Below are 15718 nucleotides of genomic sequence, written 5' to 3'. Positions count from 1 at the left end.
ATCAAAAACGAAACAAAATATAAAGTTAATAAATGATGTTTATTGTGGAAAGTATACATTCAGTGATTGAGAATAGAGAAACGAGTGTAATAGATCTTGACTTATTCTATATCTAAACTGTACAATGTCAAAGGAACAACACGTGTAACAAAATAAAATGAAGTTCGATAAAAATGTAAATCTGAAAGTAATGAATGTACACATGATTTGTTCTAAAGCTGTTCTACCCGCTGCAAAAGAGTAGAAAGATCACCTTTTTTGAAAAATAACATGCGAAGTCTACACTAATTTTGTCTTACTACATAAAAATGAAATACAAGAAAAAATAAAAGGTCAAGGACTTTTTTATCCAAATATTAAAAGTAAACATCCATGAGCAATTTAAATTGACAACTATACGTTTGCTATATAAAGGGGCGTTAACATAATTTGATCCACCTGTTTGGCACTTGTCCAAAACTTGGACGAATGTACTTTTTTCTTTGAACTATAACCAACCTCGTCCATATATCTTTTCAGAACCCTAATATGAAGTTGTGGTCACTTTTTGTCGAGTTAACCCCTTGAGAAATTCCAGGCAGGCGCGAGTGACCATTTTTTCGTAGTCATGGTAGTGCGATTAATTAACCCCGGGCCGCCATGGTAGTTTTCAGATTGCCTCTCTGACCGACGGCGCGAAGGCAGATAAAGACTGACCATGCGCATAGCTATCATCAAAGTGATACGAGGATTCGCAGAGAGGCAGAGTACTTGCGCAAATTGAGAATCGTTTATTTTGACTGTATTTCTACACATATGTACAACCGTCTTTATCGACTGCCGAAAGTGAAAGAGTGCACTGTCCACAAAATTTGCGACTTACAGACGATTTTTTGAGAAACTGAAGCACAGCAGAGACCGGGAAAAAGCACTGACAGCAAATTAAACATGATACTATCTTTGTCTGATAATTTTAAAGATGCACGGATCATGGATATTTTGAACCCAGTCATCGAATTTATTTTTATTTTGTCAAAAATATACACTTTTTCCCTATTGTAAATGGAACTCTGCGTAAATATCCAAATCATTGCAAAAAGAGGTATACAGGACTGTAATGTCTGTTCTCAAGATGGCCTGACCATGCTATAGTAAATGCACCTACTTGTTGGTTTTTTACCTCAATCTATATAACCCGATGTAGCTGGAGTCGGACTGTATGTCCACCTTCAGTTCTGAGTGAGACAACCTCACGTACACTTTTTGGCCGGACTCGACTTGTGCTATTCCGGAAACATGGCAGGTGTGGTACTGCTGGATGATTAATGGCACCTTGAAGTCTCTAAACAGCTTACACCTTAAGAATCGGTAGTCCCCGATATGTACCGAATGTCCAACGAACGCGTTGGCGTCCAGAAATGTGATCTGAAACATCAAGAGGTCCCCGTGAGATTTTTTTTGCTTTGGCAAAATGTTATTTCAGAGGGTTGAGCATTCGTTACAATAAGAACGATTTCTGCTTTGGCCACATCTAAATGTGTGCGTTTTTTATAGCATGATCAAGCCAGTTTGACCAACCCGACATAGGAGCTATCGGCGTGCATGTTGATCACGCGGTTGGCGTAAATAATTCGAACCGACACACGACTGCCACCGTCAAGCTGCGTGACCGCTCCCGTGTGGCAGGTGTTATACTTGGCGTCAGGCCGTGGAGTTGTTTTGGTGCAGGACACAAACTTGTCAGCGTTTACGTATATAGCGTGGCCCATGAAGGTGCTTGGGTCGTAATATAGGACCTGCAATTGCCAGACAAAATAATCTATAAGGGTGACACATTTGCGGAATTAAACTTCGGGGGAAATCGCATACTCGTCTACACAGTTTCAGCGTGCATAATATAGAACATCTCACATTCTCCATTTGTGAATCGTGATTTTTAACGTGGGTCCTTAGATGAATGTTATTTAATAAAGAGCTACCAAACATCAAATTAATATTACTATGACAGAAACAGGGAATTATGTTAAGTTATTTAAACACACTTAATGAAATCGTAGGGCAGTGAATTCCCGTGGTTAAGCTGCTATGTCACGTAGTGGGACGACGATCACAAAAGTGTTTGCGCATGTTCAAAGAGTGCACCAACGGTCGGGGTCAACCCGTAGTTTAATTCCCAAAGGCCTGTTTTGCTTAATTCGAAAATACACTCTTTCCATACTTGTCAAAAGTTTCATTCGATTTGACTAATACGCTAACACCTGGGCGACCCCTTGACATACGATCTTGACTTAAACTTATTCGCTAGGTACTCCTAAATGTAACATAAAAGAAGTATCTGTGTACTCGTTAACTTAAGGTTTGGTATTTCAATAGAATACGCCATATAGATAGAATATGTTTTTATTTAAAACCTAACTGAGCTACTCTCAATGAATATCTGTATATGAAATAAAATTTTCGAAATAACACAATAATATAATTTGGCAGTGTTAAAGACGGCGAATTTTCGCGACAAAACGAAAGTAGCTGGCTGACATTTTCATAGATTGATATTGCTGTGATAGTTTCTTGGCGATCACTTATGGACAAATTGCAATATTAAAAGAGAACGTGTAACAAAATATACATCCATGATTAGACGTTTGTCGCTGTTTGCACAGGTTTCTGACGCAGGCTCGGCGAATGCATCCGAAGAGGCCGTATCACGGGAAAACCATACGCCCACCACAAGCTGTCACACGGGTCTAATCGGACAATAGGGTAGTCACAATATTGGCAACTTCACGTTTCTATGCCAAGATATCTGTCAAAGTCGTCGAATCTGAGAAAACACTGAATGTGGCTAAACCAACGACCGGTATACACGACTGTCCTGCCATCTTTTACATAACAAGGTCTCTTGGGTCAAACGCGAGCTCCGGACCCGTCAGACAGATACGTGACATATACACTGCGCATATGTTATTTTATTTAAGATGGATTTTGAACCCACATCTAGGGCCCACCTACATTGACAAATAAAACAGTCTGATTTATTTCGGTTATTTGTCTAAGCTACTTTGATCAAGCCAACATAGGTTGTTTCTGGGCCGAGCTGAATCAGACGTTGGTCATACGAAACCCTGACGGAGACCTTGGTGTCTTCTTCCAGGTACGCTACGCCGGCGATGTAACCAGAATTGAATCGCCTCTGGTCGCTAACTGTAGACTCCGTACACCGCAGAAATACTTTGTCGTTTATGAGAACAGTGTGGCCCATGAAAGGGAACGAATCATAGTATTGGACCTATGGGGACAAAAATTAGTTGAAATAAAACGCATGACTCGCTTTACTTTAAACTCTGGCAGAGCAGAATTGGTGAAAAAAAGCAAGCCCGATCCAAGAATACAAATAACGAACTGTTAAACATTGACAAACAGCATATGTGGACTTGGGACACTTCGATGGTTCTGTTACATTGTCACTCAGAGCCTCCCCACCTCCTGAAAATTTAATAATTAAACTTTTAAAAAAGCTGGACTTGCCTCCAGTAAGAAAACAGCAAATAAATAGCTGATATGTTCATTTATTGTTCAGACTAAAGTTTGCCTATCAATTTACAAGCACGATCACGCACTTAAGGAGCCAACTAGAATACAATGATTGCTCGGTCTAAAACATTTCCTTATTGACTCTGGCATGAGTGCTGGTGTGTTTTTAGTTCCTTCGAAGAAATGCAACAATCAACGTAACTGTGACTCCAGGAAACGATTACATCTCTTGCGATGTCAATGCCACAGTAAAAACCCGATATTTCTAAGTTTTTAACGTTCAGCAATCTTATATCACTTTTTGCCCAATCAGTAAAATAGTGTGTATTTTGAGACACGCAACTCATACATGTGCAATGAACTAATTGCAGACAACGCCGAAGTCGTTTTGTACTATACGTTCACTGAGGATTATCAAACGGAACAATATGCATTAATATGTATACTGAATTGCCGCTCGAGCAATGTTTGCGATGAAATGCATTATTCCAGGACACGGAAACGATTTCTGCAGGGATAGGAGCTTTTATTGTTTACGTGTACCACACTGTACTAGTCTAACTCATATCATATCAGCGTTCGTAGAACTAATCTTACTAGATCTTGTAATGCCCTATATAGACTGCTCGTCACCTAGTATGAAACTCTATCTACGTTTAAATTACCTTTAGATTTGCTGATAGCTGTGGCGTTCCTCACTAACTATTCTGAAAAAGTAACTGTCGTTGGTTCTATAAGTCAACTCTGATCGATGAATTCGGACTCACTTCACAGTGTTTATCTTAAACGGGTTAAAATCAGACTAAATGTTCCGTTTTACTGATCTATTTCTTTAATTACACGTGTTTTCAAAACTTGGCCCAAAACACGTCATTCCGTCTTTCGGTTTGTTGTTTTTTTTTTCAAATATGCATTCAATGTTACTGAGAAATAGGGGAAGCAGCTACGTATGTTCTGTTTGGTAGTTTTCGAGGGGGTGGCAAGTATAAGGTTCTGATGTATGAAGGCTGATCTAATAGGGTGTTGTCATTCATGGCAAGCTGAAGAAAGTATTATTTGAACAATAAATAATTTGGATAAGCGAGTAAACTAATCGGGAATCAGGCGTTAAAACGATGGAATATTAATTGCAGTAGACTGTAAGGCGTTAGAACCGACTGGGTGGAAAAGCTGAATACTGTGTATCTTAACATGCTTTGGAGAGAAGAGAAAACTGTATTTGAAATTGAAAACAAAAATTATGGTGAAAATCATCAAATGTAACGCTATTGGCCCTTTAATGCGAAAGGTGATTAAAATAGGCATATAACATGAAAATCACGCCGGCAACCGAACATATTTATGATCATGAAGTTTATCGGTGACGATGGGAGGTCATCAAAGGTGTCACAACCACTTCAAAATACTGTTGCTTGAGTTGACTGTGATTTAAATAATTATGCAAGCTGCACTGTGGCGAAGTTTACCAAGCTTTGAAGCAAGTCTAGTCTGAACGAACGGAGCAAGAACAAAATGGCTAATTATTATGTCATGTAAATATGTCATTGACTACGCAGAAACCGCTCAGGGTAGTATTCGCCTCCAACTAAGGGATAGACTTAAACTTTTGCTCCAATTTTCCTCAAGGAATCTTCTATGAGTCTCTTTCAAAGATCAAAATCAGGTGTCACCGTTCAAATTTGGTAAAAGAGAAACAAATTACCCGACATTCACCGATCTTTGAAAATCAAAATGGCCGCCATCCCTGTGTTAACTCTATTGGGAAAAATTAAGTTCTCGATTTTCGCAAATATAGTAAAAATATTATTTACTTCAAAAATCAGCCCAAATAAGTTGTAGAAGAAAAGAGTGTTGTAAAAATTTGAGAGGCCGAATATCTGTCCCTGAGGCGCATTCTACCTTAACTGGTTACGGAACGTTCACTTGCATACTTTCAAAAACTTGAAATTATGTATCTTACGTTAAGGCAGCAAATTACAAATTTATGCCGAAAAATAAATTAAGCTTAGAGTATATAACTGCCAAGCTAATATCCGAACAAGTCTCTTACTTATCATCAAATTCGTTCCGCCCGCATCCAAACCAAATCAACATTTCTGTCGCACCAGATATCGGTATGATGCCAACTCAAAAAGACAACATTCTTACCTGACTGTATATGTAGTACAGTCCGGAGTCTTGAATTGTTATATTGCCTTGGTGATCCAATACGAATTTATTTTGCAGCCAGCTGTAGGAGGGTTTCTTCATCCAGTCTGCATAATCCCAGTAATGGATTTCCCCACCTCATGAAATTAGACGAAACAAATAAAATTTCAAAACATCAACGATACAGACATTCAAAGTCTAACCAACAAGGGGACCTGGACTACAAATGACGCCAGTTTTCCGGTACAAATAAATCGATAGGGATCGGACGACTTGAATAGGAATTTCTGGGATATCTTATACATTTTAAGGCAGGACGCACCTCGAAAAAACAATTCATCGAATTTCTCCAAGTCCTTTGTACAAGGAACCGCAAAATATTCTATTTCACAATCGATGATAATAATCACAGTTCTGTGTGCAAATATTAGATTATAGAAGTAAAATTACATATTTTCAATTCAAAATGGCCGCTACTCTTTGAAGTTACTGTATACGGGAATTTATTTTCTAGAGGTTGCAAAATTAAGTTTCTCTCAATCCACAGATTTCGGTAAGAGTCAAAACAACCTGTAGGAGATTTCAAAAACATGTCCCCGAGGCGCACGCCGCCCTAGAGGAAAGTAGGAAGGGCTTACCTCTCCCCACGGTAACCTCCCCATATTGCCGAGGATTTCCTATACAACCACATGCAAAGCAGAGAAAGAAACTGAATTATTGAAATCGTACCGTGTTTACATTTTTAAAACACAACGTCCAGGTCCCCTGTCTTTATCTCCCGTTTTTATTCGAACTTGGGAAAGATATAACAGTATAAAAATCGTGGAATTCTGGACTCTTATCTGCTTTTTCGAGGAAGTGATTAATTCATTTCCCTGTACCACGAATTTCAATTTTGTTCCGCTTTATGAGTGACCTTTATCCCTCGACCACATGCAGTGGCAAAGACCTGAAGACCTGATCAGCTCTCATTAAGAACTTTTATTTGGTATACTGGCTGAAATGTAAAGCCAAATAAGAGATATTTGAAGGTAAACATTGCTGGCAGCTGTTTCTACATGCGTACCGAGGATCGAACGTAGAGTGCCCCAGAGTCTGAAGCTCATTGGTCGCCACGTGATCAAAACCGCCATCTTGTTACAGATCAGATACGTTTTGTTTGTTTGTTTGTTTTTCAAACCGGAGCTGACATTTCAAAGGAATAAATATATGTGCATGTGTTCATTCGTGACAGTTCAAAAACACGTACCTTTCCCCATCCGGACGGCTTTATCGAAATCTCCGATGAAGTGCGCCGCGGCGACGTCAAACTAAAATGGCGGACACATAGGAATGAAATGATCAGTAAAACTGGAGAAAAGATTCGAAACTTACTTGGACCAGTATGGACAGCTGCTTCGCTGTCTCCTTGGAAGTGTGCGGCGAGAAACTAATAATGGGGAATGGAAAGAAATGCAGCGGTATGGGAATTATGGAACAACAACAAACAGCCAGCAAAAATCGATGCAAAAAACATGTAGGGCAAATATGTTTTGCAGCTTACTCCATCACAAAAAGAAACGCCAACAAATGACAGAACACATGGGCTTACTTGTGGTCTTATTTTTCCATTCCCCTTTTCAGCCAGTGACTGACCTGACATCTTTATTCGGCACATGTTTGAACATCATTGTACGGACGGACTCTGACTCCACAGAATTGGTCACTCATTGTCGATTTAGTGAGTCTGACTGTGCAACCAAACTTGTGGTAAAATGCGCCTCGGAGACACATATACAGACCCTCAAACTTGTACAATACTTTTTGTTCAACTCTTTGTGGGGGTCATTTGATGTTCAAGGAGTAATTAAAGTTTTTACCAGCTTACTTTGTGAAATTTGAAAATTTTATTTGTCTCCATAAGAGTTTACAGAGAAATGGCCGCCATCTTGAATTTCAAGTCTCCGTAAATTTAAGGTACTGTTAAATCGTTTCAATACTACAAAAATTTGCACGGTGACCAAAATTTTATTCTTGATTTCGAAAGAGAATGGTTTAGAGTTTCCCAGGGGATGTTTGAGCAAAAGTTTACGATTTTCAACTTCGAGGCACATAATTGACAGGACTTCCTGCGAGGGATTTACGGTGAGGTGGAGTGAAGTACATGCGAATGTAAGCTTACGTACTTTATACACTTAGCCAAACATGCATAACATTATATGATATACATACAGACATACATACATACAGACATACACGCATACATACATACATACATACATACACGCATACATACATACATACATACATACATACATACATACATACATACATACATACTTACATACATACATACATACATACATACATACATACATACATACATAAGTACAGATAGACAACAGACAAAGGCTGAGACAAATGTGTACTTGATTGAGCTTTTATATATTAGGCTTAATTAAAATGACGGAAAAATAAAATTTCAAATTTCTTCGAATAGACAAAAAGTGTTTGATTTGAATTTACTCGGCAGCAAACCTAGCCATTGGGAAATTATGAACCTTTATTGTGCTTACCTTTGGGGCGGGTTCGCCAGGGGGCCCTGAAAAAATGAATAAAGCGAAATTATAAATGTATCCGATATTTCTTTTTGGACGGGCATGCGATTAACTTGTAGGAGTACGATCAACACTGACGCGATGTGCAAATTATCGGCTATAACAACACAATTTTGTTGTGTATTCGTGCTCTGTAAAAAAACATGGCATACAAACTGACCATGTTCATGTTATGAAATTTTCGTGAAATTCAATGAAATACGAATTCTTGGGAGCCTGGTTTAAAAGTTCCGACCAAACTTCCCGCCAAAATTCAAGCGGTGAAAAGTTTGAACTATGAGTGTGTAGAGTAAAGCAAACCAGAGCTTGCCTTTTTCTCCCACGTCACCTTTGTCTCCCTTCGGCCCCGGCAGGCCCGGTGCCCCTTGCGCACCCGCTGGCCCTGGAATTCCGTCTCTTCCCGGTAGGCCAGATGGACCCGCTTTCCCAATTTCCCCCATGGGACCAGGAGGTCCCACTGGACCGGGCGGTCCGGCGGGACCAGGAGAACCTTAGCATAAACATAGCAGCTCAATAAATATGAGGTGTCCTTAAACGAACAAGTCTTCATAATTTTCATAATTTTGAATTTGCTAACGTAGATGTTAAGCGACAGTACTGCCTATTTATGTTTAAGGTTGTTTGTGCAGCGATGGTTGTTTGCGATTTACACAGCTAAGAGAAGCTACGTGAACATGTGGCAGACAAAAATGAAGATAGAAAAACATATGAGGTTACAGGTCGAATATGTAGTCACGGGGATAGCATGCAGTATCGCTTATCCAGACTGTATTGCGGCATCTACTGCGCAGTCTGAGTAATTGAACCTAAGTTATCATGCACTACCACCTAATCGCATATTCGGCGGTTGTCTACGCGATAGGAAGAGTTTGTAGTTAATCGTTCCGGTAACAAGTATACCCTGATCACACACAGTAAACGTAGTACCTGGATATCATTCGCCGTGAGACATGGTTTACATCCTTGTGATTGTGTTTCCATATTGTTTTCTCTTCATTTGACTGAACAGGGGGATGTGTACGACGGAGAAAAAAATATCCACATCGTTGACGTGCTGATAAAGCGAACTTGTTATCTCCGATGAGAAACGTCACTACTGACGTGAATAGAGGGACTGTGGTCACTACAATTACACTACAGTATGTGACCTGGGCCAGCCAACCACTTTGCGCATGTGTCAACCTTTTATTTTATAGAACTGCGCGGCCTCTCGAGTCTCGTCAGTTTCAGGCACTTTTTGGCGGGAACGTTTCGTACAGGAAGCGATTTGTTCGAGTGACATTCACACACATTCATCGGTTAGTAAGTCTCACTCGAGACGAAAGTCAAGCTTCATGCGAGGCTGTTTGTACTTTCACTTTGATCATACGCAAGACATAGTATCCTATTTATCAAGTGTTAGCCTGCATGCTTTAGAAAGAACCTGTCTTTGAACCGACCTCGTTTGCACTTTTTCCTGCAGCCGCCTTTTCGATGACGTTTCCGCTTCTTTGTTACTGCAAAATTCAGAATGGAATGGCTGTACACGCACATCACCACGTACCACAGATAGTATCATAAACACTGAAGCTGACGAAACATGAAAATATTCTATCCCGTGTCACAATAGTATCACTGACGCAGATAATACCGAGAAAAAAAACCTATGGACTTCTGAGAAAGACGTACAAGGTTTCAATACACGGAACTCGACTATACGATAAAATCCAAGATTAAATTAATGAAATAAGATGCAGTGAACAACAAATAAAACGAAACCTAATATTCGTTTTCCGTTTTTTATTATTGATGATATTACATAAGAATCGCCGATAACGCCATCGTGTTGCATTTTTTAATTGTTGCCATGGCTACTTCAAAATCGGTTTTTGTTCTGTTTTGACCTTTGCGGCTGAATCACTTCACAGTAACTAGGACGAGTCTAAGAAGGTACTCCAAGATATAGTTGTCTACTGACTATTGCAGTAAGAGTTAACCCTTTCACCCCCAGTTCCCTGTATACAGGTCCAACTTTACCATAGAAAACAATGGATTTGGGTCAAACCATGGTGGTGAAAGGGTTAAGCTAGAATACGCCTCGGAAACAGAGGTTCCGACTCTCATTGTTTACAATGTATTTCAAGTTGTAGGGGCTCATTTTGAAGTTCATGAGTAATTCAAGTTTTTCAAGCTTACTTTTGGGAAAATCGAAATTTTTTTTTCTCCATAGAGTTACCACTGGGATTGCGACCATTTTCAATTTCAAGTGTCTGTAAATATTGGGTATTTTTTTTCTCTAGAACAAAATGTTACACTGCTACTCAAAATGTTATTATTGATTCCGAAAGGGAATGGTTAAAAGTCGCAAAAGTTTAAGTCTTTCAGTTTCGAGGCGCGAACCGTGACTTAAATCTGAGTAAAAACTTGAACGCGACACGTTTTTGATTGTGAATCTAGCAAAAGAACAAGCAACGCGATTTCAGCGCAACTAGTGTGTTCGTAATACGTGTTTAAGTGCATTAAGGATGGCTTTCAGGCAAAACTATCCGTATTCTGTGCTTCCACAACGATCATTTTCACACGTTATGACAGTGCTTGATAAAGATCCTTTGATCAGAAATCAAACGTGCATTGTACAAAGTGATATTATTTGAAGAAAGTGATGTTGATAAAGCGACAGTGTACATTATATTGATGCTTTAGAGCTTGCAGTTTTTGCCTTTATTGATGAAAGGTGCAAAGCGATCGAGCATAATAAGAAAATGACAACAAAGCTAAGCTGACTTGTTAAGGTCGGTTTTACGATGAACTTATAAATCATTGACAGCAAAAGCGACTAAATTATGCGACAATGCCGACAAGTGTCTGACCATGCGCAATAACACACTTCTATTTGATCTTGCGTATGAACAATGTGGTGCATTAGTGTGATGCGGTCTTTCAGAGGCCTTTGTTCTGAAAGCGCAAACACTAACAATAGTGCCTTGAACGATCTATTTTGATCGTGCCTGTTCACAGAGAGCGCTCTAGCACGCTTTTAACAGGCATGGAAAAGATTGAGCTAAAGTGTGATTAATGGCATGCGAATAGTTCGATTGTGGTGCAAACGATTTACAACTCAAACACTAGATGTAAATAATGTGACGAGATCGTGTAACTTTGCCTACATACCTGTACAACCTTGTTTGCACTTTTTGCCTTTAGGGTGCAAAATCAAGAAAAGAAAAAGCGAACGTCAACCGACTTAATCTGTAGATGTAAACACTCGCGTTGATGAGTTACAGAACGCTCTGAAACTATTTTGCAAGTTGCTATAGTATCTATTGATTTCGTTGCACGATACAAGCAGCCCACGTAAACCAAAACGAAAGAGAAACGGAACAACCTAGAATTAAACATATTTTCAAAATTCGACTTCATTGTTCTAAGATGCTTCTTGCATGTCAAGGTAAACTCTGAGAGGGAACGTAGTAGTTTCACTTTACGTTGCAATTTTCATTTTGTGCCTTGTGATAAATACCAACCTTTTTTATCTTTTCGTCGTCTCTCTTCTCTGTTCTTTCTCCTGGTCGCTGTAAAATGAAAGTATTTTCTAGAGTTATAGCGCTCGGTAGATGAATCTTATACCTGTACATAAAATTATACGACTAATAACCAAGTAGCTCGATTTGTGCATATTTTCATGGGTATAGCTCACACTGCGATTGCCACACTTTAAATTTCAGTATCAGAGGTCGGTGTGGGGGAATTCAAAAAGTTTGAACGACGAACAGTTTTCATGATTTGCTTAGTGTTTTTCTTCTTCCGATATCTGGCACATCGCTGTCACTTTGTAAAACGAGTTAGACATAGAGTCCTTGCATCTGTGGTCCCTACCATATCCATGTACGCTACTCACATCTTCCGTTATCGGGTGCGGCATCGCTCTGTACGGCATCTGCGTCATCGTCCCGCTTCTGGCGGCCGTCCACTTTGTTCAGCGATTGCTGGTCGTAACCTTTGACCTCCCAAAGGTCTTCGTCGTCCAAATTCTTCTCCCTTTCCGCGTGCTAAGGGCAAAATGATACTTCGGTCAGCCACCTTAGATTCCTAGAAACGTAGGTTTCCAAGGCAACACACTCACGGAAACAATGGTTTGAATAGGGCCCATGCAGTGAGCCCTTTCTGTTGTCCGGACTGCGTTTGCATGTGAACAAAGGATATTGTCTCGAGCTTGTCGAAACTTTTGTTTTCATAAAATTTCTAAATGAGCAGTTTGCATGTACCGCTACTAGCAACTGACTAGCAGGATAGAAGCGGCGTAAACCTACCTGTTCAAATGCAGTGTCACGGTCAACAGAGAACGGCCGCGGCCTCTCTGTCAGGTCAGCTGTGTCGCACCTCTCCCTCAAGTCCAGAAAATCAGTAGACAGCTCATGGAGCTCCAGACGAATGGTAGCGATTTCGTTTCGCATGATGAAAAACATGGCGACGAATGCGAAGATAAGGGTAAATATTATGACCAGCGCAGCAACTACCTGGAGGGTGCATGACTTCGGACTCTGCCGTGACTCGCAACAACAGTCGTGCCAATGCTGCGACTTCAGCGCCAAGCCGTTCATGGCACCCTCTCTCTCTTTAGTAGAAGTCAGTCCCGGTAGCGTGCTCATGTTTTACATAACAGAAACGCGTGTTGTTGTTATTATGATCAGCGTGTCAGCTTGATCTTGAGGCTGAGTGCGTGGGCAGCGAGTTATTTTTGCCGGGACCGTTTTTCTAACACCGTCGGTCCTGCCCCTACCGTTCGCACTGTGAGCTATTTCTGTTTGGCAAGCACTCAGACCATAATCAACAACATTGCTCAGAACGAGACACAATTCGCTGAAATTGACCCCCGGACGACTCAGACGTACAGATAGGGGTCACGTGAATATTTGGGGAGCAAAGTTTCCACTGGTGCCCTGTAGCCGGCCTTTGACAAGCACTTACAAACGCGCGAGCGGGAAACATTATTTAAAAACATGTGGGCGTGGTCAACTAGTGAAGGCGTGTTTGCAAATCAAATGTGGTGTGGCTCACACTGCTGTAGCAGTCACAGACGACCACGTCTGAGCATAGATAGTAGGGAAACTTTAGTGTGTATGGTCTGAGCATGGACGTAATTACGCCCGTGGTCTGAGGCGCTATATAGCATGGGCAAGCTGGCAGGCTGGCTAGGGAATTCGAATCCGCCGTCGTAAGTTTGTGCGGGCTTCAATACATCGTGGTGTATTGTGGAATCAGAGGGGACTCGGGCTCCTTGTTTGTCTGTTTGTTTATTTGTTCGTTCGTTTATGCATGTTTGTTTATATGTTACGTATCATTATTTCCATATACATTTACACATTTACATAATGTACAGATATAGTTTGTTGTGTGGTGGAAAATTGTCAATAGTTTGCCTGATAGACTCCCATATATTGATATTTTTGGGTGAAGCACTACAATGTGTATATCAGCTACATCTTGCTCCTTTATAGTTGCGCAAAATACGGTGACCATCCCGCAAATGCAGGACCCTTCAAAATGCTTGCGTGATAAATTGCAACCCTCCCTCCGAAAAGGGCAGGCCCGGCCTTCTCTCCTGTAATATCTGTCCGTAACTTACATAACAATTGAACTAGTCGTTATGTAAATTCGCTGATACTGTTTCAGTTATACCCGGGGAGAATACAGCAGTGATTGGGGAGGGTCAAGTTTTACAATGCCGGACAAGGGGGAGGGTCACATTTTAGACACAAGGATAGGGGAGAGGTTCACATTTTACTGTACAGGTGCGCACGGAATTCCCCCGGCCCATCCCCAACCTGTAATTCCTGAAGGCTCCCTAATAAAGCTGAAGTGGTTATTGTTGTTGCATCATATCACATGTCTTTTTACTAAATGCTTTGAGTAAAAGGGGAGGGTCACTTATTTTCATTCACGGATAAGGGGGAGGGTCACTAATTTTTGAGCAAGAACTTTTGAAGGGTCACAATTTTTGATGCAGTGGTGTTTCGAAAACACTGGCCCACCCCCTGTAATTTCTGTCCAGTCCCTAACGAGAGCGTGATTTGCGAATGCATATTCATGTCGCTACTTTATGTACCGCTCCACTCTGTATTATGTTCACTTGATCTCACAACCAACTGTAGGGGTCGCACTACATGAGACTTCATCGAGGATCACGTTCTAAGTCCAGAACAGAAATTAAGTATGTTCCTTATGATAATTTTATCGATAATTGTGGTAATGATAATGATGATAAAATAGTGACATAACTTTTTCTCTTGCTACTTCTAGGTGTTCCGAAAGAAGAATGCCGGCACTAAATAATACTGTGAGGGCGGAAACGTTTCCAAGCTGTAAATTTTGATACTGACATATATGCACGACAGCCCGGATAAAGACACTGGGAAACATAACAAACGTTGGTCATGCAAATACAATACATACACGCTGTACAAACTGCTACACTATTATTGATAATATATTCCAGTACGGACTGAATAAACTCAGTTTTGAACTTATACATCAAAAGTAACACACAGCCACAGGCTGTTTTTTCAAATTGAACATGACAATAGGAATTATATCCCGGCATTTCGACTGATTATTGGAGTACAAGAAACTATGCTTTACAAACAAAAGGGAAATAATTGGAAATATACAAAAAATTACATTTATCATGTCTGTGGCGAGCGCTCATGACGGTTTGGCAAAGTGAGTTTGCTTGATTCTTCGACTCAAGGTTTTAGCACAGAACGAACTTGCAAGCATGATTTAGAAATAAAAACATTTCACAATTTGTTTTATATATTAGTGGTATAGACTGTTTATTTCTACCTGAACATCCACTGTCACGTACTGTGTCCATCGTGAGACGATACCGCTTCACCCCTGCGTCAGTAACATAGTCTCAGATGTTTTTATTACAGCTAACCTTAGCTGTTTAGACCGAAGGAACTAGAAAGCACACTCCAAGAAATCTAACGATTAGGGCAGACACGTATACGTTTCCATCAATATCACTGCAAACGTTTACAGGCTTCAAAGAGGGTATCTTAGGGAATTATTCTAGATCGATACGACCTGAACATTTTGTTAGAACGTTCTTGTATCCAGATCATTTTTGACAAAGACGCCCGAATGTGTAAAGCAGTATAAGTCCACAATGACACCTATCAACAAGTAAAAAAATTATAACTTTTTCTTATCTTAATGCTCATGCAAAACGATAGGCGAAGAGCCTTAGGGAGTATTCAATTATTATAGCCAGGGGCGTGGCCGGCAAATTCTTGCTGCAACTCCGTCAAAAGAACAGAACCTCCCCCTACCCACTCAAAAAAATTGATGGTCCCTTAGAAAATAATACACATTTGATGACCCCCTTCCCGGCACTATTGCTTGAGGCAATTTAATATTGAAATATTTTTGCTCTTTGTGTAATAGCTACAGTTACCTAACTTTTGGCATTTTGGGGTACG

The 15718-nt window shown here is 40.3% G+C and overlaps 2 protein-coding genes and 1 long non-coding RNA gene across 38 annotated transcripts in view; 1 reads left to right on the top strand and 2 right to left on the bottom strand.

Annotated features, from left to right (window-relative positions):
* The window catches only part of LOC139118880 (uncharacterized), a 32388-nt gene extending 17340 nt beyond the window's left edge, over nucleotides 1-15048 (top strand). The window contains exon 2 of the long non-coding RNA XR_011548813.1: nucleotides 14535-15048. This is a non-coding gene — a long non-coding RNA (uncharacterized lncRNA). The remainder of the gene's footprint in view (nucleotides 1-14534) is intronic.
* LOC139118872 (ectodysplasin-A-like) overlaps nucleotides 1-15718 on the bottom strand; it is a 133875-nt gene that overhangs the window by 14413 nt on the left and 103744 nt on the right. The window lies entirely within an intron of this gene.
* On the bottom strand, nucleotides 21-13231 carry LOC139118874 (ectodysplasin-A-like). Of its 34 annotated transcripts, none has more exons than XM_070682399.1 (11): nucleotides 12545-13185; nucleotides 12133-12283; nucleotides 11759-11806; nucleotides 11406-11432; nucleotides 9695-9751; nucleotides 8566-8745; nucleotides 8214-8239; nucleotides 7033-7087; nucleotides 6297-6335; nucleotides 5659-5795; nucleotides 21-3265 (listed from the first exon to the last, which is right to left on the bottom strand). In XM_070682399.1, the coding sequence occupies exons 1-11, from the start codon at nucleotides 12881-12883 to the stop codon at nucleotides 3029-3031; spliced, it is 1296 nt and encodes a 431-aa protein (XP_070538500.1). In that variant the 5' UTR covers nucleotides 12884-13185; the 3' UTR covers nucleotides 21-3028. The 34 variants fall into 34 exon arrangements, with proteins under 34 accessions (XP_070538500.1, XP_070538498.1, XP_070538499.1 ...); XM_070682397.1 differs by lacking the exon at nucleotides 7033-7087 and adding an exon at nucleotides 6908-6968; XM_070682398.1 differs by lacking the exon at nucleotides 7033-7087 and adding an exon at nucleotides 6908-6968 and having other exon boundaries at nucleotides 21-1775.

The sequence above is a fragment of the Ptychodera flava genome, chromosome 19, assembly GCF_041260155.1.
Source record: "Ptychodera flava strain L36383 chromosome 19, AS_Pfla_20210202, whole genome shotgun sequence".
In the NCBI taxonomy this organism is placed as follows: Eukaryota; Metazoa; Hemichordata; class Enteropneusta; family Ptychoderidae; genus Ptychodera; species Ptychodera flava.
Note: the sequence above shows the minus strand (reverse complement) of the source record. Positions and strands in the feature narration are given on the sequence as shown.

What these genes read in the sequence shown, in the direction of transcription:
- LOC139118874 (XM_070682395.1), bottom strand. Translation starts at nt 12,883, where the DNA reads ATGAGCACGCTACCGGGACTGACTTCTACTAAAGAGAGAGAGGGTGCC. An exon ending in AGGTGACGTGGGAGAAAAAG is followed by an intron (nt 8,240 to 8,565) that starts GCAAGCTCTGGT and finishes TCATTTTTTCAG; the next exon opens with GGCCCCCTGGCGAACCCGCC. An exon ending in AGCCGTCCGGATGGGGAAAG is followed by an intron (nt 6,336 to 6,907) that starts GTACGTGTTTTT and finishes GTGGTTGTATAG; the next exon opens with GAAATCCTCGGCAATATGGG.